This window comes from Eschscholzia californica, unplaced genomic scaffold (assembly GCF_041429995.1).
Source record: "Eschscholzia californica isolate CP2 unplaced genomic scaffold, dmEscCali1.0.p SCAF_6, whole genome shotgun sequence".
Classification (NCBI taxonomy): Eukaryota; Viridiplantae; Streptophyta; class Magnoliopsida; order Ranunculales; family Papaveraceae; genus Eschscholzia; species Eschscholzia californica.
The window spans coordinates 41,625,493-41,653,334 of NW_028238483.1; the positions used below are offsets into that span (position 1 = coordinate 41,625,493).

At 36.6% G+C, this 27,842-nt stretch overlaps 4 protein-coding genes across 5 annotated transcripts; all 4 read right to left on the reverse strand.

The window, feature by feature from the left end:
- Positions 1–395: 395 nt before the first annotated feature.
- On the reverse strand, positions 396–3,696 carry LOC147535037 (GDSL esterase/lipase At1g71691-like). Its single transcript, XM_086649292.1, has 6 exons — positions 3,651–3,696; positions 2,860–3,352; positions 2,064–2,185; positions 1,438–1,677; positions 916–1,165; positions 396–828 (listed from the first exon to the last, which is right to left on the reverse strand). The coding sequence occupies exons 2-6, from the start codon at positions 3,275–3,277 to the stop codon at positions 602–604; spliced, it is 1,257 nt and encodes a 418-aa protein (XP_086505418.1). The 5' UTR covers positions 3,278–3,352; positions 3,651–3,696; the 3' UTR covers positions 396–601.
- Positions 3,697–6,763: 3,067 nt separating this feature from the next.
- Positions 6,764–10,082, reverse strand: LOC147535038 (agamous-like MADS-box protein AGL12). Its single transcript, XM_086647671.1, has 6 exons — positions 9,585–10,082; positions 9,286–9,370; positions 7,734–7,795; positions 7,508–7,607; positions 7,374–7,415; positions 6,764–7,065 (listed from the first exon to the last, which is right to left on the reverse strand). Exons 1-6 carry the CDS (start codon positions 9,764–9,766, stop codon positions 6,973–6,975), a joined length of 564 nt encoding a protein of 187 aa, XP_086503797.1. The 5' UTR covers positions 9,767–10,082; the 3' UTR covers positions 6,764–6,972.
- Positions 10,083–13,396: 3,314 nt separating this feature from the next.
- On the reverse strand, positions 13,397–15,520 carry LOC147535039 (putative 12-oxophytodienoate reductase 11). The gene is made up of 5 exons (XM_086647662.1): positions 15,338–15,520; positions 14,915–15,055; positions 14,637–14,767; positions 14,306–14,482; positions 13,397–14,136 (listed from the first exon to the last, which is right to left on the reverse strand). The coding sequence occupies exons 1-5, from the start codon at positions 15,409–15,411 to the stop codon at positions 13,529–13,531; spliced, it is 1,131 nt and encodes a 376-aa protein (XP_086503788.1). The 5' UTR covers positions 15,412–15,520; the 3' UTR covers positions 13,397–13,528.
- A 213-nt stretch (positions 15,521–15,733) lies between these two features.
- LOC147535040 (putative 12-oxophytodienoate reductase 11) lies at positions 15,734–27,793 on the reverse strand. Of its 2 annotated transcripts, XM_086647664.1 has the most exons (6): positions 27,517–27,793; positions 23,665–23,805; positions 23,161–23,291; positions 22,945–22,972; positions 22,222–22,371; positions 15,734–16,555 (listed from the first exon to the last, which is right to left on the reverse strand). In XM_086647664.1, the coding sequence occupies exons 3-6, from the start codon at positions 23,218–23,220 to the stop codon at positions 15,951–15,953; spliced, it is 843 nt and encodes a 280-aa protein (XP_086503790.1). In that variant the 5' UTR covers positions 23,221–23,291; positions 23,665–23,805; positions 27,517–27,793; the 3' UTR covers positions 15,734–15,950. The 2 variants fall into 2 exon arrangements, with proteins under 2 accessions (XP_086503790.1, XP_086503789.1); XM_086647663.1 differs by lacking the exons at positions 23,665–23,805; positions 27,517–27,793 and having other exon boundaries at positions 22,222–22,368; positions 22,943–22,972; positions 23,161–23,237.
- Between the last annotated feature and the right edge of the window lie 49 nt (positions 27,794–27,842).

Consider the following 27,842-nt stretch of genomic DNA (forward strand, 5'->3'; position numbering starts at 1 on the left):
ATGATCTTGATCAACCTTGAGTTGTGATTGTTGATTCATCTTTTCATCAATTCATGTCGGGAATTTTTTTTTGGAAAGTGTAACGTGTGAACAGAGAGCACTTATAATATGTAAAGCTCAAGGTTTTGCTAATGGTCCGCTCTAGCACTTCAAAACCACATTTTAAACGACATAAACGGAGGGTTGGTGCATAACCACAAGTATAAGGCACCTGATTCCATGCTTTGATGAACGTTAATGAAACATTTTTACGTTCAAGAATTACATGAGCAGATTGTAAGGTTCAAACTTGCAATATCCACCGACGTAGAGACACCCATTTTTCATGCATTTTTTCCTTTTTAGCCTCGAAATATCGTAATCAGTCAAATCAATTTAAGGAGTAAACAATACAGTAGCCAAACAAGGGTACATTTAACATCTCATCATTCATCAACAACAAGTAGTACTACTAAATCATCACCACAAAATCCAATAAAAATAGAAGTAAACACTAGTACAACTCTCATTGATCGAGTTTTCATTTAGTGATATATATAAATATATAGATTTAGAGAAAGAACATGTGATGAAGAAGGTGGTTTAAATTTGCAGATGGTGGTTAAATATCAAGAGCTGCAAGTTGCTGAATGTTCATGGGGTAAACATAATTGTTATTACCATTGAAGGCTTGTCTTCCAAGAATTATATTCACTCCTTCTGTTGGGTGAAAAGCATCCCAAAACACATAATCCTTCCTATTCAAACATGGCATTTGGAATGGCAGACAAGTTATTTGTCCTCGATTTCGCCCTATCCCGCAACAACCTCGATCCACCTCGCTAAATCCTATATCCAGAAATCGTCGAAAATGGTTAGACTCCAAAAATACCCATCAAAAGGTTCCAAAAATTAGTGAAGTTATGAAGTACTTACCATATGCTCTAGGATTGCCAAGAATTTCTTTAAACATACGAAAAATGTCGATGTAAACGAATTTAGCACCAGGAAGATCAGTGTTGAATTTGTTAATCATCGATTTCACATTGTTGTTGAAGGGAATGATTAGTTGATCGACAGTGTCTGAACAACGACCGTTAGGACTTTGTGCAAGTAAACTTGGAATACATGCCAATGACCCTATCCCCGCTATGATAAATTTTCGGGCTCCAAGATTATACAAGGTCTACAAAAACAAAGGGTAAAAACTTTGTTACTATTCTAATAGAGGATATTGACATTAGTTACTTTAACGTCAAGGGCGATGTAGTCATGGAGATAATAAGATTGAACACCCTCATATCCACTTATCTAATAGATCTGAGGGCATACAATTGTTCCATTGTCAATGTTGCCCTAGTATATAAGTGTCTGCCTACTGCAGAAACTAAAGTTCGAATTTTGCTGTACGTATCACAAGAGAAAGACGAGGAAACAAATTAAAGGTTAAATACTTACAGTGAGTTGACGAGTATATTGTTGGGCCAAGAGGTTAGCATATTGTAAAGGATTGTACTGATTGCGAGTGTTGTAATTAGGGAGGATGTAATTGTTTAGATAATCGTTGCTACCCATTCCCACGTAAAATAAGCATTTTCTTATCGAATTTGCAACATCATCTGCTCCAAGATTGTCTGTTATTTGATCCAATGTCGTTTTGAAGTTACCAATTTGTTGATCTAACGGTATACGCCCAACCTGATCAACAACATTTATGAGATCGTAACAAAATTAGACTTCTTGTTAATTAGACTAATTAAGTTGAATACTTGATTTTAGTTTTTAGATCTGTGTTATTTCTAAGTTAGATTTAAAATCTAACTCAGGGTGTATACATTGACTCGAGTTACATTTCAAAGTGTTTATGTTTTCAGAGTCGTAATGTTCGATTTGTCTGAATAACTAAATTGAGTTGATTTTAGTTTCAGATCTAGTATTTGTTTAAGACGATTCAGAAGAGGTCAAACAAGTCAAAGGAGTAAAAAAATGATCGAACACCACCTAAGTCAGATCTACTTTATGTTCTTAATTTCTTATTTAGTTGAGATAATATCCAAATCTAATTGGAAGGTGAAGCAACTTACAAAATTTCTACCAGTGATATCAAGTATTCCGGCAGCGGCCGATGCATAATTGACCCCGTGAAGTACTTGATCACCTGAAACTTGTGAGTTGGGTGGAATCAATGGCAACCCCAATTCCTGAGCTGCAATTTCAAACAACACAAACAAATTAACATCTTCAAATATCACATCCCTATACTATTTCCATTCTTGAATATACACCCCTTTTTCTTTCGAATGGGACCCCACAGTTACCTATACCCTACTAGGCTAGTAAGACATTTATCATTTCAAGAAATGGTTACAAAGCTCAACAATTCAACCCAATAGGTAGACAAATCCAGATCCGAGTCATCCATTTTGAACATTGGTCTTGAAATTGTTTAACTTCAGCCAACAACCCTATTCTTGGTCAAACTATCTTAAACACAGATTTGTTTAGCCAACAACCCTTGGTTGGGGACTTGGGGTGGTAAATAAATTTGATCTTCCTCTTTAGAGGTCAAGGGTGCAAGGCACGCTGACAATTAAAAAAAACACTGACTTGTTCAACGGGTGGACTAAATTGTTGAGTTGTTTAGGATTTTAGAAGACCATTAAGGAGGAGGGCTTTTAGATAATATGAGAAAATGAGGAGTTGTTTAACAAGAAACCAAAAAAGTTGCTCAAATATAAACAACAGACTAATATGTCTTATTGTGTTTAAAAGAAACTAGAGTATCAGAGCAGGAAAAATGTAAAACGCAGAGAGATCAAGTGAAAGAAGAAGAATGGAAATGTGAGTATAATAGAGAGAGAAAGTATACACTATACATACCAATAACATCAACCATGGTGAGACCATTAGTGAATCTACCAGAGGAACCACCTTGAAAATCAATACCATAAGGGAAATAATTGGCTTTAGCTAGAGAAGCTAAGTTATTGTTATTTCCATTATCAATGAGTGAATCTCCAAATATGAACATAGCTGGAACCAGTTCTCTATTTCTACTCCCAGCTTCTTCTCCAACACCAACATCATCTTGACTCAACACAAATAATATTCCTACATATTGAGCTAACAACAATATACATATCAATACTTGTGGAAATAACTTCTGCAACTTACCCATTGCTACTAGCCTACTACTAGTACTACTACTATTGTTGTTCCAGACTAGAGAGAGAGAAAGATTGAGAGAGAGAGTGTAGTGAAGGAGATTGGAGACTGTGGGAAAGAGATAAATAGACATGCAATGGGGCGGTGGTGGGTAAATCAATGACCATTAATGTTGTTTTTCATCTGTTTTTATTGCAGAATAGTAGTACTCCCTCAGTCCCAAAAAGAATGACCTAATTTCTATTTTGGTTTGTCCCATTTTAATGTCCTATTTCTAAAAATAAAGAAAGAAATTTTTCGCTATTTCCAATAATACCCACTACTATAAATTTAATGACAACTTTATTTAAAGGTAAGTTCAACTTTTTCATTGTAAATTATAATAGTTAACGAGGATACAATTGGAAAAACCATGTTATTTTTGAAAGTCAAACACCAATTAATGATGTTCCCTTAATAAGTTGGGTTTTCAAAATAGGTCATTCTTTTTGAGACGGAGGGAGTACTACTTTTCCATTTTTTACCTTGTTGTTGCCTTGGTTGTCCATTCTCATTGTGACACGCCCACTGAGTTGGGGTCTGTTGAAACATATTAAACCTAGGCCCTAGGGTGGTAAATGAAAAAAGATTGAGGTAGCTATGTGTTTCTTTTTCTAAGTTAGATCTGAAATCTAACTTGAAGTCTGAGTTGACTCAATTCAGACTACACAATGTTTGTTATTATTGGTTGTTTCAAAATTGATTTTGCGTACTTCAAAAGATCCTAGAAGAGTCAAATGACGATGAGAAAAAAAAACTACTCCACATGAAATGCCATATAAGTTTTGGGTCATTCTAATATTTAACATTTTTTAGAACAACATGATGTACATATGAGGCACACTTTTTTTTTTTTTTTTGTTAAGAGGTACATATGAGGCACACTGATCGTTAAAAAAAAACATGGTTACACTTACATTCATTGGCATTTGATATATGAGAAGATGGAATATGTTCGTATAGCTGTGAATCGAACTGAGGACATCCGAAATTTTGGAATAGATACACTACCAACAGAATTGGCAGTTTTTGACTCTAATATGTAACATTACAAAAGAGCCCTTCTATTGTGATGAGTTTTCTGTACCCACATTGAAAGTTGGTAATAAAAGAGGAAGCAACTCTGTGAATTGAACCTAGCTAGGAAGTCAATTTCTTTCAATAATCTTCTAACTACCACCAACTAACTGCTAAACAGTCAATAAAAATTACTCCTACCCATAGGAAATATCCAAGTATTTGGATAAAACCATCAACTTGGAGATGATTTCTAGAAGAACTCATTTTACCAATGGCATAGTAGACAGAAACAAACGTTCTTTAAAAAAAAAAGTTCATAGAAACAGGTGATATGTGTGAAGTTTGTAGGAATACAACTTTATTTGACAGAAATGTTTTCCTTAGACTTTTATAGCTCATTTTCAGTACCGATGAAATCTCACACAAAAATCACAAGCCAACATTGGTATGTCATCGTCTATAAAAGATTTACAGACCTAACTGTATGTACATCTAGCTAGAATTTTTGAGATATAGAAATGAAGATATTTTTTTCTTTTTGTGTATTATAAAGAGGCTTTTATAAGAAACCCTAACATACACTTAATCTAACGGCTGAGTGATAATCTCCTAATCTGACGACTGACGACTTGTATAAGTCGGGTTATACGGGCTGGACTTAACGATTGGATTTGTGGCTCGGGTGGGGTTTTCCTGGATGGAACCCATGCCCGCGCATTATCCAGAGGCGAGTCGGGCGGGCACTATCTATGTCGGGCTTCGGGTGGGCTTTTTCCTATTGGACTCGGGCGTCCCGAGCCGAGTTTCGGGCTCTCGGGCTAAATTCCCAGCCTTCATTTTTATTAACTTAAGCAAGATTTGTAAAATACAATTTAATAAAATTAGGGACTTTCGCTTGCAATCGTTTCTGAGCAGTCAAAATGATTCAATAGTCACTTGAGACCTAAATTTAAAGTTCAAACTAACTAGGAGCCTTGTTGCCATGGGACCCTAAATATATACTCCCCATAGACAACTCCATAGATGTCCCAAAGAAAGTTAAGAATAATACAAGTACTAGAGGTTTTTAATTCTAAGTACAACTTCACTTTCAAATGAATGATGTATAATAATTAGGTTATATATTCTTGAAAATTAGCTAGAGCTGCAATATTAAAATTTTAGAATGAGTTGTATAATCATTGAATTCAGACAAAACAATAAAAAAAGAACAAGATGATAAAAGATATATTTTTGTGTTGAAATAGATTTTCAGATCATCATGACCCCAATAGCTTAGTAGAATAAATAAATAAAAAAGAAATATTGTTAAGTTCAATCGTTCTTTTTTTTTGCTCTATTTTATGTAGTATCTTATAATTTCACGTTTATTACAAATGACCTACACTAGGTAAATAAAATCCATTTATCTATCATGAATTTCTTACAACTATGAGGACAACTCCACATCATTTTCAACCTTATTATTTACGAAGCGAATAAGTTTGAGACGACCATTTTCTAGTTAGTGAACTTTACTAAGTGATAGCCTCATTGTGCTTAAAAATGGTAGTATTAGAATTAATAATTCAGTCTCCGAAAACAGTTAGAAATTGGTAACTTTAGGTGGGGATGGCCGAGACATGAGCTAGTGAAAGAAATTAATATTTTATCATATGGCCATAAGCATTAAAATTTCTTTGCATAAAAAAGAAAACATTAAAATTTGTGAAGTAGACATAATTATTTCGATTATAAACTTTCCTCTTTAGAACTCAAGATTTTGATGAACACAATAAATAGGGTTTCTCCAACTCCTCCCTCCATCATAAATGTTTATCTCAGAAACCATATGGTCTTCATTTATTGAAGGTTTCTATTCAGAATGGGACCCTAATTTAACTATCCTAGCTCACCAGATTAAAGGGATTACATTCAGCGGTCAGGATTTAATAATCGACGGACTAGATGGGCCCACTGTATTGAATTAGCTGAGCTGTAATCTACCGTTGACATTTGACTATAAGAAAGGAATTTTCAACGTCCTCGTAATTCGGGGAATTTAGGTTGTTGAGACGTTTTCGGTGAGGATATTTACTGGGTTAGAAGTTGGGTCATGGGTGGGACCAATTAAATACTTGGGGGACAACTGCCTCGATGAATTGAAGCCCGCCATAAAGATAAATGATATGGGCACCCACTTTTGTAGACAAGATTTATGGGGAGCAATAGAGAGTGGGAGAGGAGGAGAAAAAAGAAAGAGTAGGGGAGAGTATAGAGAAAAACATGTAGTACAAAACTAGAAAATTATAAATTAAAGTTAACTGACGAAAAATAAACTGAGAGACAACTCGAAATTGAGAATCTGATAAAAGAAAGTGAGTCGGTCAGTGTAAACCTTCTGAATTGATTGGCGTAAAAACATATATGCCTCCACAAACCACACCTAGTGTAAGGGATTATATATATGAGCTAGTTCTTGTAATTAAGATATCTTTTGTAATGAATTTTTCGGGATATTCATTTATTATGTTAAACCAGTTGCTAATATATATACATGAGTGTAAAATAGAGCAAACTATACACAATATATAGTTTCTTAACATAATATAAAGTTTTATACTTAATCCATCACACATTACATAATAAGTTTCAACTATCAAGCACACATTGACAAAGTTCAAGCAACCATATTAAAATAGGAGTAGAAAAGAAAACACACAAGCACACTCTAGGTTTAGTAGTGAGAGTGATTGTAAGGGTCATTGATTTTTGAATGACCCCTCACTCTTAAAACATGTATATATCATTTGGTAATGTTAGTTGATAGGGAAATCCAGTCATAAGTGGAGCTATGTCAAATAATCCATTTTGCTCCTCTATCTGCACAATAATAATACATTTATGTAGGGGATGTATATGCCGAAAAATTAGTACGGACTTGAGTATTTATGCCGAAAAATAATCTCAACTCCAAAATACATGGAACCAAGCCACCCTTGGGCATTTCCGGAATATCTTTATATTACAAGCGAGGTAATTGACAGAGACTAGTCTAATCGATGATTAACTCAAACTAATTAGTATAATCTAAAGAAAGTAGACACACAAGTCATTGCTTGATAAAATACCCAAAAACCTAATGTGTGTGTGTGAGAGAGAGAGAGAGCAAATTAAATATAAGTTCTGACCTTATTCTTCAACACTTGAATCTCTTCAAACATAATCTGCATCTGTAATCAAAGTGTAAATAATTTCTTTTGGTATAATACTATATAAGCACTATTTATATTTTGGAAGGAAGAGAGATCGATTATATATATACCTTGGTTGTGCGGATATTACGTAACCAAAGCTCAAGATGTTTTTCTAATGCATCTAATTCAACCAAATTCATATTTCCAGCTCCCCCTCCGAAAATATATCTGTGCAATATCATTAACCACAAGTGTTCATTAGACAAAAATATTTTGTTGGATTAACGGGCGTCCATCATTAGGAGCTAGGAAATGTAATTCAAAGCTAGGAGTAATTTGATTTTTCATTTTTACCCAAGACCTTTCTGAAGAAGTTGAATTTCGTGCCTTGTTGTAGCGATCTCCTCCTCTAATTCCTGCATGATTTCAAATACTTACATTTTTTTTTTCTATAGTTGACATGCTACTTTTACTTAACTATTATTTCTTCAAATTGATAGAAATTTCTTCACTAACCAAAATATTCATCCTTCTCTCTTTAACTAGACTATAATCCCTAAATACATATACAAATTTGTTAGGTCTTAAGAAGTAAAGAACCTAACAGTAGTTTAAGGTTAAAATTAATCTTGAAGCAAAACACACAAATCAAACAACTATAAAACATATGGTGCTCATGTTTCAAATTAAACTTATATTGGATGTGAAAAAAGAGACACATGATATACTTAGATGGTGGTGCGCAGGGACGTGCAGTGGGGGGGTGCGGGCCGTGCGCCCGCACAGGCCCCCCACCACAAAGGGTAATTTTTAAGTTTTTGGCCATTTATTAACCCTATTAAACCGGGAAGGTTATAGGATTAGCATGAGTCGTGAAGTAGCTCAGCTGGTGCACTGTTCATCTCCTGGGCTAAAAGTCTTGGGTTCGAGTGCTACCGGTAGCACTTTCTCTTAATTTTTTTTGGAAGAGGTCACATTGAAACGTTAATGGTCAATGATTCAAGTGCATGTCAACAAAAAAAAAAATGGTATAATATATAGTATTTTCATCCCAAAGCCAATAAGGACAACAAAACTATTCTCTAACTATCACAAATCTCCTTTCTCTCAGTCTCTCTTGCGACATGATATTTCTATAATTTTTATCGCAACGCAATTTGTTCTTTGACACATAACTTTCTTTTTAATCCTTATTTTTTTTCTCCTCTCTAAAATTTCTCATTCTTTCTATCATATGAATCTCTATCCAAACTCTCATTATCATTCATAACTAAACTATAATTTAATGTGTGAGATGAAAAAGTTAGCCACAACCTTGACATACACAAAAACAACCGAATGCGTAAAAAAATTTAGATTTTACGTTTGCTTATACAAGGGGGCCAACTAAAAAATTTGGCACCGGGCCCCCGGATTCTCAGGCACGGCCCTGGTGGTGCGTATAGGTAGAAAGAATCCGCTCTTTCTGAAACAAATGATAACACGGTAGAGTTATAGTGTCGATCAATCCAACCATTCAACTAGATATTTTGAGAATCTCTATTTGAACTACTTGTACTAATTTTAATTTTCGTCTTTCCTACGCGCTCAAATTCAATATATAATCCCTTCATTTGAAAAAAAAAAGAAAAGATAAGTTTTTTCACATGTTCTTGTAGAAGAAATTGATCATCTCAGCCTTTTAAATTAGAAATAAAGAAGTGCTTCTTTTAGCATAATATGACTGCTGGCAATACTATGTTCATATGGTTCCTAGTATTATCAGAATATAAATAGTAAATAACAATCAAATTAAGATCATCTTTCTTAGTTAGTTTATTATCCTAGAAATTATCTTAGTATGATTATTAATTGTAACAAATCAAGATGTATTAATTAATTTAATTTAGGGTTTATAATTACATACCAGACTTATTTTGGGTTCAGATGCTTCTGCAATTTTAGCTCCTTGTGATGTCTCCATGTACCTCTCACTCATTTCTTTCATGCTCCTAATTTATTTGCATATTCAACACTACTAAATCAAGTTACATCAATCTAACTATAATCATAAATTATTTTTTAACAGTAAGATTCGAACTCTGATCTCTCTACAGTAGAAAAGAAATAACCCTAGCTCATCATAAAGCTTTTCTAGGGTCGATCGAGAATATGTCACCATCAATGATCATATGGTATAGAGATAGAGAGAGAGCTATAGTGTACCCTTTAGTTGAAAGCTCATAAAGCTTGCCATGGGTGGAGAAGACGATAACACCGACATCAGCATCACAGAGGACAGACAACTCATTAGCTTTCTTGAGTAACCCGGATCGTCGCTTACAAAACGTCACCTGTCTGTGAACTGGGTTCTCTATCCTCTTCAGCTGCACCTTTCCTCTTGCCATTATTTCTTTCAATTTTTCTTCCTTATAGAATGCTTTCAAAGAATCCAAATCACTAGGTACTTTTCTTTTTCTTATTTTTGTTTGTTTTGGAGATGGAGGGTTTCTTTTTTGTGATTTGATTGTGGATTAATTGTTTAGGTATCCTAATTGCCTGCTTCCCTTGCAGACAACCTCCCACTAGTTTAAATTAGCTTCGAGGTTGTTTGCTCACTTGTTTTTCTCACTAGCTAGAAGCCTAGAACTTCTCACAACTTACTTAGTTCTTCTTTGGACAAGTACCATTAGAGTCTCATATATACTCTTTAGCTCATGTGATTCTCATCTCCTTCTAAAGTAATACCTTTTATTAGGTGTTCTTACTGCCAACTATGCTAAATGGCCCGAAAAAATGGGACGAACACAAGCCAAAAGCCGATGCGGCCAGCTCCCATTGGACGGGCCGTCTCTCTCTCCACACAAGCCGTCCAACAAGAGTCGGTCACATCAGGTTTCGGTCTGTGGTAAGTCCATTTTTTCCAAACATTTAGTAGTATTTTTCTCTTACAACTTCCCACTTCACCATGTCTCTCTTGTTTGATTCTCTCTCTTTTATTGAGGGTCCACTAATGCCTACACAGAAAATGAGAAAATAGAAAGGAAAAGAAGAGGCCAAAATTAACCCAAAAATTTGCACATCAATGCCAAAATCTTGCCCATGCACCCAAAAGGCCCCATAAATTTTCTTAATTTTTGTGCTCATTCTAACACTACTAGCACCCATAACTATTAACTAATGAAGGAATGCCATTTGTAGCTATGAAGAACCATTGAACCAACAACACTAATACTAATATAGAGATGTCAGTCCTTTATTGAGCGGCCAAAACACTTATGGATTAACACTAGCTAGCTTATTAGTGAATTAGGGTTTTGGTTAGGGGCTGTTGTCTACTTAATGGAACAGGTTATAAATTGCCTTGCATGTGAAGTTTGCCATAAACCAATGAACTGTCCATGTTGGGTTGGTGCCTTTTTCACTAGTTAGTTTCTCTATTTGATTCTTTTCTAGCTAGTGCCCTTTATACTTTCCTGTTTGTTTTTGTGACTGAAACTTAGATTTAGTTGGATTTGTTCATCATTTATCTTTCTTTATTATACTTCATATATAAACTAATCTTTAGAAATCAGCTTTTCATTTCCCTCTTTCACCTTTTAAAATCTGAGTTTAATATTTCCAAATTTTGACATGACATGAGTTGCCATATATGTCGACATCCTCCTAACTTACAAAACAACAACTATTCAAAAAAGCTGTCTTGAACTTAATTTCGCCTTCTAGGTCTGGGTTCGAGTAGTTCCTAGAGATCGGGTAGTTCAATTTTTTCATGTTCTTCTAGCATCTCAGTGAGGTAGTAATTCTGCATAAGAGTGTTTAATTAATACTCACGAGTATGACGGTATCGAGTAGATTTAACAGGGTTAATCTGTACTAGACTACTAGTTAGTTTGGGTCAATCTGTCTAGTAGTTTGTATTAAGAAATTAGTTAAATGTATTGTTGGATAGAGTACTAGGAATAATATATATGTGTACGAATGAAATATAACAAATAATTAGGTAGGATTATTGTTTTGGTGAACATATATATTCCTTAGCAAAGGTTTGTGGGACTATCTATTCGAATTGATGGTGGGGAGATGCTTTTTTGAGAATTGAATTCTTTCTAAAATGGAGAAATTCGCATGGTTTAGTAATTATTGCTATTGGAGTCCCAGCACCATGTTTGGTTTGTAGGACAATATCAACTACTGTCAAGGCCTCGGGTGCTACAGGTGATATCAAAGGTAAAGATGACTCGTCTTCACGGGTTGGGGATTTGATAGTCACACATCACTTTAGCGTGTCTGGATTTTTAGATACGTATTCAAGTTTAGTAAGTGTCAAGGTTTTTTTTTTTGGGTGAAAGAAAGCTCGTAGAACCTCCAGCACAAACAAAATTATGTACATATTTTTGGGTGAAAGAAAGACCCGTGAAGTTTTCCTTAAGAACAAGATCTCGTACATGTTAGACTTAGACCTGAGTGTAAGAAAACATCAACAATATCGATAATTGATAAAGTTTGATACATTAGACTCCTCTTTAGAGGTGGATATTGAGTCGGAACCTTGGAAACCTTAAATGTGATAAAAGTCTTCTGAAATATGTCATTTAAGATCAACCTAATTGAGATCCTCTCACTGTCAACTTCAAATCAATGGGTGCAACTGTGATGTAAGGTATAAAGATTAGTCATATCTTAATTTTAATAGAAAAAATGAATAGTGAGGAACAAAGTTCATAGGTCTTGTCAAAAGGGTAGGCCTTTATTTGTATTTTTTTAGGCATTAAAATGTTAAGAATACATGGCAAGTGGATTATCAGATCCTAAAAGGGTGAGTCTTTATTTGTGTTTTTAGGTATTAAAATGTTTAAACTATATAGCTAGTGGATAATAAGGTCCTTCTTTATCTTGAAATTCCATTATAAGTAATGTAAGGAAAGAACCATTATATTCTTCATGTTTCAAACATGAAATACTCAATTTCATTAAATCCCAAATTACTAATTCATATAGAAATCTCAAGTATTAATTGTTCCATGAAATTAATTTCTGAAATTTTCATCTATGTCAATAATAAATGAAATATGCGAGGAATACCTCACCAGAGAAGTCTACGTATGGAGAGAAAAGAGAAGGAACACATATATGGTGTAGTAGTTGAAGCCAGCGTCGCTTTCTTCCAAGTATTTCATTAACTTTTCGAGCACAACTATAAAACGAGGTTTGAGCGTAGCTTTGTAATCGTATGCTAAATAATTTATATTGTTGAACATTCAATTACATAACACGACTACATTGCCCGCCATTGCACGGATGTAACAAAAACCTATTTATAACGTCACTATAACAGTCTTTAAGAGTACTTTTCTATACGACGTATTATTATTTTATATGTGTATCGAAAAATTCCACAACACTCCTCCAAAGAGATTGTTTATCCTTGTTACTTGTGAGGAGTAGGTATTAAACCTAGGATCTACTTGAAAGAAGTTCACCACTTTAACAAAAGCTCATGTGTTTATTTTTTAAGTACAAACTTTGATTAGATAAGAGAAAAACATACAATATAAAATGTGTCATTGAATGATCATACATCGGAGAAATCGAAAACACAAAACCCCCACTAAGATAATAATAGTGGGAACACACCATCTCAAGAGAATTTTTATTATATTAAAAAGGTTAGACGTACCATTTTTGATGATTTTATTCTGTAATTCCACAATAATAAAGATAGAAATGGCCGAACAAAAAAGATCACCAGTTTTTAGTAAGTTGTTGTTTTTGAAGTAAGATTTACACAAATTTGTATGTAGATGTAAAGTTCGCACAGAGTCCGAGCCTAAAGAATATTGACATCTATGTAAAATAAGAATGAGAATAAGGTGGGAAAATACTATTCACACCAAAATTCATCAACATACGGAAAATCAAAACGAAGAAATTGTTACTTTTGCAGTGAGACGATTAACTGTTATTTAGAACATTTGAATGAACTAAAGAGAAGATTAGCTGAAGAAATAGAAGCATATCATGAGACTGCTGCAAAATGAAATACGAACTATAATATTACCATAATTTATGATCCTTAATACATAATAAGAGAGCATACCAATTTGCGAGTAATATGGGTAAATTCTTCGCGAAAGTAATGATGCTTTAGCAGCGAGGATATGAGTTTATTAACTATTTAATATAGTAGTAGTAGATTCTAGGAATGGGTAATCAGTATAACCAAGAACAGGATCAGAAGTGTAAAATGTCTCTCTGTTGTACTTATTTAGAGGAGCATCAAGCTCGAACCTCCTTGGCAAATCAGGGTTTGCTAAGAATAATCGACCATAAGCAACAAGGTCTGCATTATTACACGCTATTGCTTTATTGCCATCTTCTCGATTATAACCTCCAGCAACCACGAATGTTCCTTTGAACGCTTTTCTCATGGGTAAAAGACTTTGCTTTGTTTGACATTCTTCACTAGCAGTTTTCATTCTCGGTTCGACCATATGGCAGTAAACAATTCCATATTTGTTCAATGATTCAGCCATGTACATGCCTAGTGCTTGTGGGTTTGAATCGCCTGACTCGTTGTGACTTGCGAAAGGAGAAAGACGTATGCCTACTTTATCAGCTCCTATCTCATTTATGACAGCTTCAACTATTTCTAGTGGGAAACGACAACGGTTTTCTAGGGTGCCACCATATTCATCTGTTCGATCATTGACTTGATCTTTCATGAATTGATCGATTAAGTATCCATGAGCCCCATGAATCTCAACTCCATCAAAACCTTTGTGTAAAAAGGATTTATGTAACATATAAGTAGAGAGAAAATATGTGATGTGGGTTATGCTGAATCAGCTTCTAAGTAAGACTCTGAATAAAATTATAGGGAAAGAAGCATTGCACTTGTAATATAAATAAGAAACCTAAACGTTTTGGGGGTAAAAGACAAATACCAGCTTCTATTGCATTTCTTGCAGCAATTCTGAAGTCATTGACAACTTGCCGGATTTCATCTTTCCTTAACCGCCGTGGAGGAGAGTATTCTCCTACATCAACACCATTGGCTCGAAGTTGGGGCTTCAATGGTTTGTCCGTAGAAGAGATTGGAGCTTGACCATTGGGCTGATAACCTGTGACCGATAATTTGTTTAAGACAACGTTAGAATAACACTATAAATGCATATGCAAACATTTGTAACACAAATAACACCAAAAGAGAAAGTAACCAAGATTCATATATACAAGTAGTATGAAAGCAATACAAAAACGATATTTGGATCTTACCATAGTTCGAAACCCTTCCTACATGCCAAATTTGGCAGAAGAAGACACCGCCTTTGGCATGAACAGCATCTACTATAGGTTTCCAAGCTTCTACTTGCTCTTGTGTCCATATACCAGGTGTGTCTGGGTACCTGAAAAACGAATTCGAAAACAGTATACACTTATCAAATCGGGACAGGACGTCAATAGTCACTTGTTGTACCCTTAAGTTTGTCAAGTGACTGTGACCACATTAGTCAAATGGATCATATCGGTGTATGAGAAAATGACATTTTTACCCTTGTGCAGTATCAGAAACACCAGTAGCTTCAGCAATGAGTAGTCCTCCATTAGTAGTTCTTTGAGAATAATACAAGATAGCATGTGGTTGGGGCATATTCTTGTAAGATCTTTGTCTAGTTAATGGTGCCAAAACAACTCTGCATTTATTATCATAATTGCAAAAAAAAACACAAGTTTTAGTGTTAATCCATTGAAACATTAGCACAAGTACATATAAATTCATCTCAATAATTTCTTCAATTCAAGATTATTATGCCCACCAAATAAATGAAATAAATTGGTACCCTTTTTTAGTTCTTCCCCAAAACTAGGAGAAAGCAAATAGCATAATTCACAACCCAAGTGGTGATAATTTTGAAGAAATTTAATTTCATCTCTTTTATAATTGGGAGTATGAGAATTTAGAGAAATCTTCATACCTGTGAGAGAGATTGAAATTTCCCATCTTGTATGGAGTCATAAGATGAGGGATTTCTGATTTTTCAGTGCTCATTTTCTTCTTCCTCTTCACTTGCTCTGTTTTTTTGTTGGTTTGTTTAAAGGAGAAAAGAAATGTGGTTTCCTAACTTTATTTAGCATAGCAGAAAAAAAAGATGGTATATGAATTAATGAAGGAAAAAAGAGTGTTGTTTATTGGCCTGAAATTTATTTAACACGTTTAGATAATTTGTGGAATAAAATGTAGCTAGGTGGCACTAGTTCTACCGTTCGATTTTCTGATCATTTCAGACCTCGACATTATGAAAATTGAATCCTCTTCATATATACCTTTTTTTTAAGCAATCTTGATATATATCTACCTAAAAGGCAAAAACTCATGAACACCGTTACGATATTATTTACCGTCACAAATGATCAATGCATCCTTACAAATACAAATGTAGGCATATTTGCTACTACATTTTGTGGACACTTATTATCATAAAATCAAACATTATTTCAAGACTAACAAATATATATTAATAATACTTGACGAGAAGGGAACTAATTAGTAATGGCATTTTAGATCCCTCCCCGCTTCTCCCCCAGCTTTTAGTTGGAAATTCCAGCATCAGATTCTAGAAATGGGTAATCAGTATAACCAATGACAGGATCAGAAATGTAGAATGTCTCTCTGATGTACTTGTTCAGAGGAGCATTAAGCTCAAATCTCTTTGGCAAATCAGGGTTTGCTAAAAATATCCGACCATAAGCAACAAGATCAGCAGAATTATTCGATATTGCATCGTTACCATCTTCTCTATCATAACCTCCAGCAACCATAAACGTCCCCTTGAATGCTTTCCTCATCGGTGCAAGACTTTGGTGAGTTTCAGCCTTCTCCCCAACAGTTTTCATCCTTGGCTCGACAATATGGCAGTAAAGAATTCCGTATTTGTTCAATGCTTCGGCCATGTTTATGCCTAAAGCTTCTGGATTCGAATCACCTGCCTCCATATAACTTGCAAAGGGAGAAAGCCTTATTCCTACTTTATCAGCTCCTATCTCATTGACAATTGCTTCAACGACCTCCAGTGCGAAACGACATCGATTTTCTAGGCTCCCACCATATTCATCTGTTCGATCATTGACTTGGTCTTTCATGAACTGTTCGATTATGTAGCCGTGAGCACCATGGATCTCAACTCCATCAAAACCTTCACGCGGATAAAGCTAGAGTTATGAAACTTTTTGTAGAGAAAGTCAATTGAGTAAATGTTAGAAGTCTACTCCACTCGGCTAAACCGAGTGGGTTAGTCTATGGTTAGGAAAAGGATTCCTAGTATTATTAGGAGTCCTGGTGCTATTAGGATTGTTGTATTAGATAAGAGTTTAGAGAGTTTTATAGTTCTAAAACTTCTCCAATGTAAAACTATATAAGGAGTTCCATGCATAATGTAAAAGATAAGTTGTAAGTGTAATAAACAAGGTTTTTAACCTAGCTCTCTCTCTCTATCAACTCTCACGATCAACTCTTCACCATCTCTCGGTTTCTCCCTTCACCATCATCAACATCTCTTGGTCTGACCGAGAGTCTTCCTTCCTAACACTCGGTTATAACCGAGAAGGATCATCACCAAACTCTCGGTCATACCCGAGAGGTTTGTGCTTCCAACCTCGGCTATAACCGAGAGTCACTTATCTTCTTCCTCGGGTTCAACCGAGAGTTATTCAAGCTACCTCACTCCTCTCGGTCTTCACCCGATCATCTCCTCTATAACTCGACTCAATTCGAGTTATACGTATAAAGGTATTTATCTTTTCACATGGTATAAGAGCCTTCAATTTTTTTTTGAATCATGACTACTCCCGAATCTTCGGAAACTTCTCAAATTCACTCTAATATCAATAGTGGGCCGTTTGATGTTCACCATTCGGATTCTCCCACTACTATTCTTATTACACCACTTCTAACCGGTGATAATTACTCCTCATGGTCTCGAGGAATGTCAAAAGCCTTAAGGGCAAAGGCCAAACTAGGTTTCGTAGATGGAAGCATCGTTAAACCCACCGATCCTAATGAATTAGAACAATGGGGACGATGTAACGATCTTGTTTCTAGTTGGCTCATTAATTCGGTAGACCCACCTCTTCGATCATCCATCTTATATGATGAGACGGCATCCGATATATGGAAAAATCTCTTTGATAGATTTCACCAAACCAATGCTCCTAAAATCTTTCAATTAAAGAGAGCTATTTCTTGTCTCAAACAAGAGAATTTAGACGTTTCTACATACTTCACACATCTCAAGGCCCTTCAAGATGAACTCAATTCCTTGCTAATCACCGAGCCTTGTATATGTGGACATGGTCGCTCATTGGTTGAAAGATCCAACCAAGATAGAGCTATGGAATTTCTTCAAGGTCTTAATGACCGATTCTCGTCAATTAGGAGTCAAATCCTATTGATTGAACCCTTCCCATCAATCCTACGTATTCATTCCCTTATTAAACAAGAAGAGGTTCAACAAAATCTCATTACTCCTATGCATATCGACTCCAACAATGCTGCCCTTGCCGTTGGTACCAATGAATATAATCAAAACCGTTACAACGGTTCGGAGAGGCAACGCACAAAAAGACCTAGACCTTTTTGTGACAATTGCAAGATTCATGGTCATGACGTTACTTCTTGTTATAAGATACATGGTTATCCACCCAATTATGGCCAACGCAATCGAAATCGCACTCGAGAAGACCCTAGGGCCAACTCGGTTTTGGATCAAAGTATGGGGGTGCCTACAGCAACTTCTTTAACCAATGAACAATACCAAAACGTCCTTGCTCTCTTGGAACGATCTCAACAGCCCACATCTACTAATTCTAAGGGCGCCAACAAGGATCCTCTTGTCAACTTAACGGGTACGTATTCTTCCTCTTATCATCCTCCTTGGGTCATTGATTCGGGAGCCGCTAAACATATTTGTTCAAATCTTTCTCGATTTTCTTCTTATTCCCTTGCACCTCCGGATTTCTATGTTCGATTACCGGATGGTTCCCGAATCAAGGTTGATCATATTGGTACAATTTATTTCTCAAATAAATTTTATTTACAAGATGTGCTTCATATTCCATCTTTTCAATTTAATCTCTTATCTATTTCTCAAATATCTAAATCACTTCGTTGTACCGTCCTATTTGACCACGATTTGTGTGTTTTTCAGGACCGAACAACGAGGACGGAGATTGGGCATGGTAGTCTTCATGATGATCTTTACTTCCTTCGCACGGAGCGTCCCATCCTTTCGGTTTCAAGTTTAGATAGTTCTAGTCAAGAGTCTTTTCTTTTATGGCATTCCCGTTTGGGACACCCATCTTTTAGTCGTTTTCAATTTTTTAATTCTAAACTTCCATGTTTAAATTTTAAGTTTTTATCGAATAAAGTACCGTGCGATGTTTGTCCACTTTCTAAACAAACTAGGCTACCCTTTCCACTTAGTACTTCTTCTTCCTCTCATATATTTGAGTTAGTCCATGCGGATGTATGGGGACCTTTTCCGGTCCCATCTACCTCCGGATGTAGATATTTTTTAACCCTCGTCGACGATTTTTCACGTTGTACTTGGATTTTTCTTATGGATTCCAAATCCAATGCTAGCAAATTCATCACTAGTTTTTTTTATTATGTCTCCACGCAATTCAATTGCAAGATCAAAACCTTAAGATCGGACAATGGATCCGAATTCATGAATACATATTTACAAAATTGGTTCATTGATAAAGGAATCGTACACCAACGTAGTTGTACTTACACACCTCAACAAAACGGGGTGGTTGAACGAAAACACCGTCACATTCTTGAAGTGGCCCGTTCCATACGCCTTCAAGCGAATCTTCCTCTCCTTTTTTGGGGAGAATGTGTGTTAACGGCCGTTTATTTGATAAACAAGTTACCAACACCTAACCTAAAAGGTAAGTCTCCTCATGAAATCATTCTTGGATCTCCTCCAAATCTTTCCCATCTTCGTGTGTTTGGTTGCCTTTGTTTTGCCCGTATTCCCTTGGTCAAAACAAAGATGGATGCCCGCTCTTCCGCCGGTATATTTCTTGGTTATCCTAATGGACAGAAAGGATATCGTATTTACGACATCTCGACAAAACGAATTTTTATTTCACGAGATGTAACGTTTATAGAGAATCGGTTTCCGATGTCATCTTCTCCTCCGGTTGCACCGTCCTCTCATTACCCAACGCCACATCTGTCCATTGATGACAATGGCACTTTCAACTTTCCGGTCGACGTCCCTAAGGCCACTGTCCAGACGACGAACAGCAGCTTGGACGACGCTGCTGTTCCTGTCGAATCTGGACAGATTAACGACACAGGGGTGCCTACAGACACCCCTGCTAGTTCGTCTTCGGGTTCCCTACAGACCACCCCTTCGGGGGTGCCTGCAGAGTCCACCGAAGAGCTCCCTGTTCCAGGAGCGTCTTCATCGTCGGTGCCTTCAGATGGATCTTCGTCATCTCCATCACCGACCGTCACTCCCGCCTCAGATTCGGCCGACGAGAACTCCGGTCGACCCAAAAGGGATCGCCGGCCACCAGCTCACCTTGCGGACTATGTATGCTCCAACACGAGTTCAATCAAATATCCACTTGAAAATTACTTCTCAATCAACTCGTTTTCCACTTCTCATCAACAATTTCTCTCTTCGGTTTTAACGACAACCGAACCTACCTCTTTCACTCAAGCAATGAAGTCCTCTCATTGGAAAGAAGCCATGGCCAAAGAAATTTCGGCCTTAGAAGAAAATAATACTTGGACAATTACAAGTCTACCACCTGGCAAGAAACCCATCGGTTGTAAATGGGTATACAAAATCAAATTTAAGTCCGATGGCTCCATTGAACGCTATAAAGCACGATTGGTAGCCAAAGGCTACACACAAATCGAAGGATTAGATTACAATGATACTTTCGCTCCAGTTGCTAAATTAGTTACTGTTCGTGTCCTTCTCTCTCTCGCCGCCATTAAAGGGTGGACTCTCCATCAATTGGATGTCAATAACGCCTTTCTTCAAGGCGACCTTCATGAAGAAGTTTACATGAAATTACCCCCCGGTTTTTCATCTCAGGGGGAGTCTAAAGTATGTCGTCTCCATAAGTCTCTCTATGGCCTCAAACAGGCCTCTCGACAATGGTTCTCAAAATTTTCCTCCGTTCTCATCGAACGGGGCTTTTCTCAGTCTAAAAGTGACTATTCTCTCTTTACTTTTAGATCTCACTCCACTCAAATCTATGTCCTCGTCTACGTAGACGACATAATTATCACGGGAAATAATGATCATGCTATTTCCCAGTTGAAAATATTTCTTAACAAGGCATTCTCTTTAAAAGATTTGGGCCGCCTACAATACTTCCTCGGAATTGAAGTATCTCGCTCTTCTCAAGGCATATTTCTATGTCAACGAAAATATGCACTTGACATTCTAAAAGATTCTGGACTAACCGCTGCACGTCCTTCGGAGTTCCCTATGGAACAAAAACTCCGACTCTCTCCAACCGACGGGATACCATTGGCCGATCCGTCAATTTACCGTCGTCTCATTGGTCGACTACTTTATCTAACGGTCACAAGACCGGACATAACTTTTGCAGTAAATAACCTCAGTCAATTCATGCAAACACCCAGTCAAGTACACCTAGACGCTGCTCATCGCGTACTACGATACTTGAAAGGAACACTTGATAAAGGAGTCTTCTTATCCGCAAACAGCTCTCTCCACATTACAGGATACTGTGATTCAGATTGGGCTGGTTGTCCTTCAACCCGTAGATCAACTACAGGATATTTTACAATGATTGGATCCAGTCCTCTTTCCTGGAAATCAAAGAAACAACCTACAGTTGCAAAATCTTCGGCAGAAGCAGAATATCGAGCTTTAGCCATTCTTACATGTGAATTACAATGGCTCAAGTATTTATTACTTGACTTTGGAATTAATCACTCTGACCCGATGACAGTTTACTGTGATAATCGGGCTGCTCTCCACATTGCTGACAACCCCGTCTTCCACGAACGTACCAAACACATTGAGATAGATTGCCACATCGTTCGTGAAAAGATCAAAGACAACGTCATTGCCACACGCTTCACCAGTTCAGATAATCAGTTAGCGGATATCTTCACAAAGCCACTTGGGGCAGAACCGTTCAAGAACATTATTGGCAAGTTAGGCGTTACTTCCATTCCCGCTCTAACTTGAGGGGGAGTGTTAGAAGTCTACTCCACTCGGCTAAACCGAGTGGGTTAGTCTATGGTTAGGAAAAGGATTCCTAGTATTATTAGGAGTCCTAGTGCTATTAGGATTGTTGTATTAGATAAGAGTTTAGAGAGTTTTATAGTTCTAAAACTTCTCCAATGTAAAACTATATAAGGAGTTCCATGCATAATGTAAAAGATAAGTTGTAAGTGTAATAAACAAGGTTTTTAACCTAGCTCTCTCTCTCTATCAACTCTCACGATCAACTCTTCACCATCTCTCGGTTTCTCCCTTCACCATCATCAACATCTCTTGGTCTGACCGAGAGTCTTCCTTCCTAACACTCGGTTATAACCGAGAAGGATCATCACCAAACTCTCGGTCATACCCGAGAGGTTTGTGCTTCCAACCTCGGCTATAACCGAGAGTCACTTATCTTCTTCCTCGGGTTCAACCGAGAGTTATTCAAGCTACCTCACTCCTCTCGGTCTTCACCCGATCATCTCCTCTATAACTCGACTCAATTCGAGTTATACGTATAAAGGTATTTATCTTTTCACAGTAAAGAATGTACATTTTTCTAAAGTTAATTTGGAGAGGGGTTAGAAAAGTACCAGCCTCTAGAGCGTTCCTTGCAGCAACTCTGAATTCATTAATAATTTGTGGGATTTCATCTGTCTTTAAACGCCGTGGAGTAGTGAAATAATCGAAGTCGATGCCATTGCCCCGAGAATAGGGCTTCAACGTTTTGTCTGTAGAAGACACTGTGTTGGAATTTTTGGACAATATTAATAAAATTAATACTATACCAATTAAAAGTTAAAAGTAAATAATTGTGACTATTGACAATAATAGTTTGAATTCAAAGTTGAAAGAGATTTGTAAATAATTGTGACTATTCACATTAATAGTTGAATTCAAGTTCAATTACCAATAGTTATCTTTTAAAGAAGATACAACTTTTCATTATAGATGTATTTTGATTTCTATAAATAAGTGTTTCTTAAATCTGATTTGTAATCAATATATATCAAAGTGTAGAGAATTTTGAGAGAGAAGAAACTATTATATTAGTTTTTGTGTCAACAAATATCTTTGCCATAATCTTAAGGTTCTTATGCTCCTATCGTGAAATCTTCATTAATTACTTGATGCAGTTTCACAAAGGCTTGTCATATCTTGGGAAGCAATTTGCCTTGAACCTTCAAGTAATCTCGATCGAGAGGGGGCAAATAATGCTTTAAGGAAAGTGTACTTAGTACACGTTTCAAGCCTCTAATCTCCATCCCTCTTTTTTTCATCTTCTTTGTGTATTCAAAGACAATATTTTCTAACACACTGGAGCTTGCCCATTTGGCTGAAAACCTGTAAATTAAGTAACAGGTTAATTAAAGATTGATAACGTGGAATAGGAATGAAACAGTACTTGGAAGAAGGAATTGATACACATTTTCGTATCTGTGTATTTCAGTATTTGTTAATTTTTCCAGCATTTCAGAACCACGATTCACTAGTTCGAGGAAGAAAAGGTTAATTAGGAATTCAAAACTCACAAGAACTAGAAACCCTTCCAGCATGCCAAAGTTGGCAGAAGAACACACCACCCTTGGCATGAACCGCGTCAACTATAGGTTTCTATGCTTCTACCTGCTCTTTTGACCAAATGCCAGGAGTATCCAGGCACCTGAAAATGATACAATAAACACAGAAATAGAATAATCATGGAAATTCGAAGACGACGGTAGTAATTCATCATTATTATAGTCCATGCATGAATGTGATCACTAGTAAAATCTCTCCTGGCTTGGGTGGTAAGTGGTAACATGTCTGTCGCTTTACTGGAGGCCAAAGTTCGAATCTTACGGCATTAAAGAATAACGGCAAGTACCCCGATTCTCAAGGTTAATGGCGGGTAATATCGGTTTAGGTACTCAATTAAGAATTGTGGTATCCAAAATCTTATTCAATATTGCCGCGGCATAAGGCTTATATAATAAGAGAGATCGACAATAAATTATCATCATATGTTGTGTAATAGATATCGACAGGAGTATTACCCCGCAGCAGTTTCTGAAATAGGACTGGCTTCAGAAATGAGAAGCCCTCCTCTAGTCGTTCTTTGAGAGTAATACAAGACAGCATGTGGTTGTGGCACACTCTTGTAAGATCTTTGTCTTGTTAATGGTGCCAAAACAACTCTGCATTAATGAAAAACATAACCAGTTTGATACTTTGCACAAGTTAGCCCTAGTTGTTAAGAAAGGTCGTGAGTCTTAGACACTCAACTGCAATTAAAACCGATTTGACAATAACAAAAATATATGATCAACTTATAAATGGATTTTACTTATGATAAACGAATTACTACCTTTCTCTAAATAAGAAGAGACAATTATGATCAACCTCTTTCTTATACAAGGAGAAATACTATGAACCATTTTCTTGGCTTGTGAACAAGGGCGGAACCAGGATTTTAAACTAACCCGGACTAGCCTAAAATTACTTAGAGAACAACTTTTTTTTTTACTTTTAGTGTATATGCACTAATAAGTGGTAATTTAAAAGTAATTTTTTGCCGAATACGATATTTTTCTATCATTATTTTTATATGTAACTTAACTTTTCAAGCCAAAACAAGTGATTCCGAAAATTCTCATTACATAAAATAAGATCTACGTGAAATTTTTGATAATAATTCAAACATAAAATGCTTAAAAAAAACTTCACATCCGTTAAAATTAATGTATGCGATCATTGGTAATTTGAAGACAAAGAACTAGAACATAGGATGGAACCTATTGAAAGAGATAAAATTTAACTTAGTAAAAAGAAGGGGTCAAAATAGACTCTGGTTCAAAAGTAGGGACCAAAAGTGAAAGAATATGTAATGCAAGGATCAATACAAAATTAATTCACAAAGTAAAAAACAAAATTAAGTGGTATGGGAGTCTGAACCGGTGATCTGGTGTGCGTTAGGGTTAAGAACCTACCACTCGGTCTGGCACTGGGTTTTGCAATGTATGCCACATAAATTGTAATAGTTCATTAGAGTTGAACCATGGCTGCAGCCTGGCTCTACCCTTGCTTGTGAAGGATGTTTTTTTTTAATTAAATTGCTTGTGAAGATGTTGGGATGGGATGATTTGTTACCACTATCTCTCATCTTTTTATGGTGTGGAGAATGATGTTATGTAGACACGGTTACGTATTGAGGTGTCTTTATGTATTTAGGGTGTCTTCACAAGAAGAAAACATCAAATTTTGCGGGCTTCTCGAGTATTTGGCGATCGAGTATCAAGTTTTCATTTTTTTCACTATTGAAGAAAAGGACACCTCGAGACCAATATATATTTAAAATATTTAAAAAGTATCAAAGTGTATTTAATATCTAAGAATTTATTAATCTATTTTATACATTTTTTTCACCAGGTCACCACCATACTTCATCACTCTGGTAACCACTAATATACAACCATCACGTTCGTGGTCCACCGCCACGACTATAGGTAATAAAGTATATTATTTTGGATTAGGGTAGTATACATATACATAGATACATATATACAAACATACACACAATGTGCACAAGTTAATTGGGTAAATGGACGAGAAGCGGGTTATGTCGGGCAAATATTAAAGGGTCCGGTTCGAGCGGGATGCTGGGTAGCACTTCAAAACCCAGTGAGATCAGTCGATTTCACTGAGTCGGTCAGGCTAAATCCGATTTCGGGTACCTATGGGCTCTACTGGATTCGAATGTCTATGACGGGTTCCAGGTTCTCAGATTTTTTTCCAAGCCCTAACCATGAGTGTTCTATATATTTGACACCTCATATGGGAGTGTAGACACCAAAATGTCATGTAGCGCCACCTCAAGCTTCTCAAACAAAATTACTTTACATTCGAAAATACCCTTTCAATTGAATTTAAAAGGTCGATGTTTTTGAGAAATAAAGAAATTTTCCTGAATACAAATTTTTGGGCGGAAACAAAACAAATTGTAATCTACTGTTCCTCCATATACCACCCGCCCTTAATGGTTTTTTTTTCAGTTTCTTCTGCCTCCATCTCCTCTCATCTCTGGCCAAAAATTTCGATCATCCATTTTTTATCACCACTTCTGACCACCACAACCATCATTTTTTTTCTCTCTCTAATCTATTTTTCAGAATTCTCTCTCTCTCTCCGACTTCTCTTTCGGATTAATCTCTCGACTCTCTGATCTCTCTCTCTTGCTCTCGACTCTCTAATCTCTCTCGACTCTCTGATCCCTTTGTTCTCTCCTTATATCTCAACTAAAACCCTAGAGTTTTAGTCGAGAGGGGGGAGAGAGATTCGAGAGAGAAACAGGTCTCTCGAAATCCGAGAGAGAGAAAGAGGTTTGTCGAAATCCGAGAGAGATATTTAAGATAGAAAGAGAGATTTGTGAGAGAGAAAGAGATCAAAGAGAGAGAGGAAGAAATGAAGATGAGAAAGGTTGTCGGCCAACAACTCTGTCCGGCGAGATGGAAAAAAGAGGGTGTGTTTTGGAGAAATTAAAAAATTTCCACCCCATAAAATTTTGGGTTATTTCCCTAATGGCCCCCTACTTTGTGACCAGCTTTCCGCCTGGCCCCCTACTTTACGAGAAATACCCATATGGCCCCGTTCCGTTATAACACCGTCACTCTCTCTCCTCCATCATGTTTTCTCTCTCTGCCAACTCACGCCACATCATCTGTTACGCCACCTCATCACCTTCTCCGGCATAAGTCGCCGGCCGGTCAAATTTCCGGCCGGCGACCTTCAAACTAAAAAAAAAAAAATTCTCTCTTCCTCTCTCTCTCTCTCTAAAATTACTCCGACGAAGGCTCCCTTCGCCGGAGTGGTCTGTTCTTGAAGAACAGATCTCAGTCTGTTCTTCAAGGAACAGACCAGATCTATTCAGTGAAGAACAGACTCGGGTCTGTTCAACAGACCCGAGTCTGTTCTTCACTGAACAGACCACTCCGGCGAAGGGTTCGCCAGAGTAATTTTAGAGAGAGAGAGAGAGGAAGAGAGAAAAAAATTATATTTTTTTTTTTTTAGTTTGAAGGTCGCCGGCCGGAAATTTGGCCGGCCGACGACCTCTGCCGGAGAAGGTGATGAGGTGGCGTAACAAATGATGTGGCGTGAGTTGGCAGAGAGAGAAAACATGATGGAGGAGAGAGAGTGACGGTGTTATAACGGAAGGGGGCCATATGGGTATTTTTCGTAAAGTAGGGGGTCAGGCGGGAAGCTGGTCACAAAGTAGGGGGCCATTACGGAAATAACCCTAAAATTTTATACCCAGAAACTTTTCTTGTTTTTCCAAAACATCGACCATTCAAAATTTTCCTCGATAAGAGGAATGAATAAATTGATACAATCTGTAGTTCTTTACAATAATTAGAAATCCCGTGACCAGACCCACTGTAGAAACCATATACCACAAATCAGATATGACACCAAAGATACGGATGGCACATGAATTCACTCAACATATAACTAGCAAGTAACTCTTGATTTAGTTGGGTAATACTAGCAACTTTCAGAAGGAAGTTTTTTATGAAAATCTAGCTGAAATTAACAAGAATTATAATCCTTCAAAGTGATCATTAGTTTAATTAACAAAAACCCATTAAGCTTCACATAGTAATATATTGTAGATAGAAGAGATTTTTTTTTTTTGATGAAGAATGTAGATAGAAGAGATGGCACATTGTTTTAAATTTTTGGTGATCTAAGTTAGTAAGCTAAGTTTAAATTTGAAAACTTAAAAGTAGGAGCGGTGAGAAGTTTAGCGTTCCATCTTAGAGGTCAAGGGTGTGGAGGCACGCTAGAAAAAAAGTCTTAAAAGTTATCATCTAGTTTCTCTCTCTGTATGAAAAATTGGGGATCAACAAATATACCTGTTAGAAAGATCAAACTTCCCCATCTTGTATGGAGTAAGGAGAGGTATTGTTGAGTTCTCTTCAGACATTTTGATGAATTTTGTTTCTTCTGCTTTTTTATTTTGGCTTCTCAGGTTAGTGTTTATATACATATAAAGAGAAGGTTGGTGGGTTGTTTCGGGTGGGTTGAGCCCGACCCACCAACCCTCCTTTCCTTATGAAAGGTTTGTGAATGGGGATTGGTAGATGAGGAGAAAAAGGTGGATGGTCTGACTGGCATGTGAATTGTTGGGGTAGTGTTGGGTAATGGTGATACTGATGGGTAAGTAGGGCAGGACTCAGGA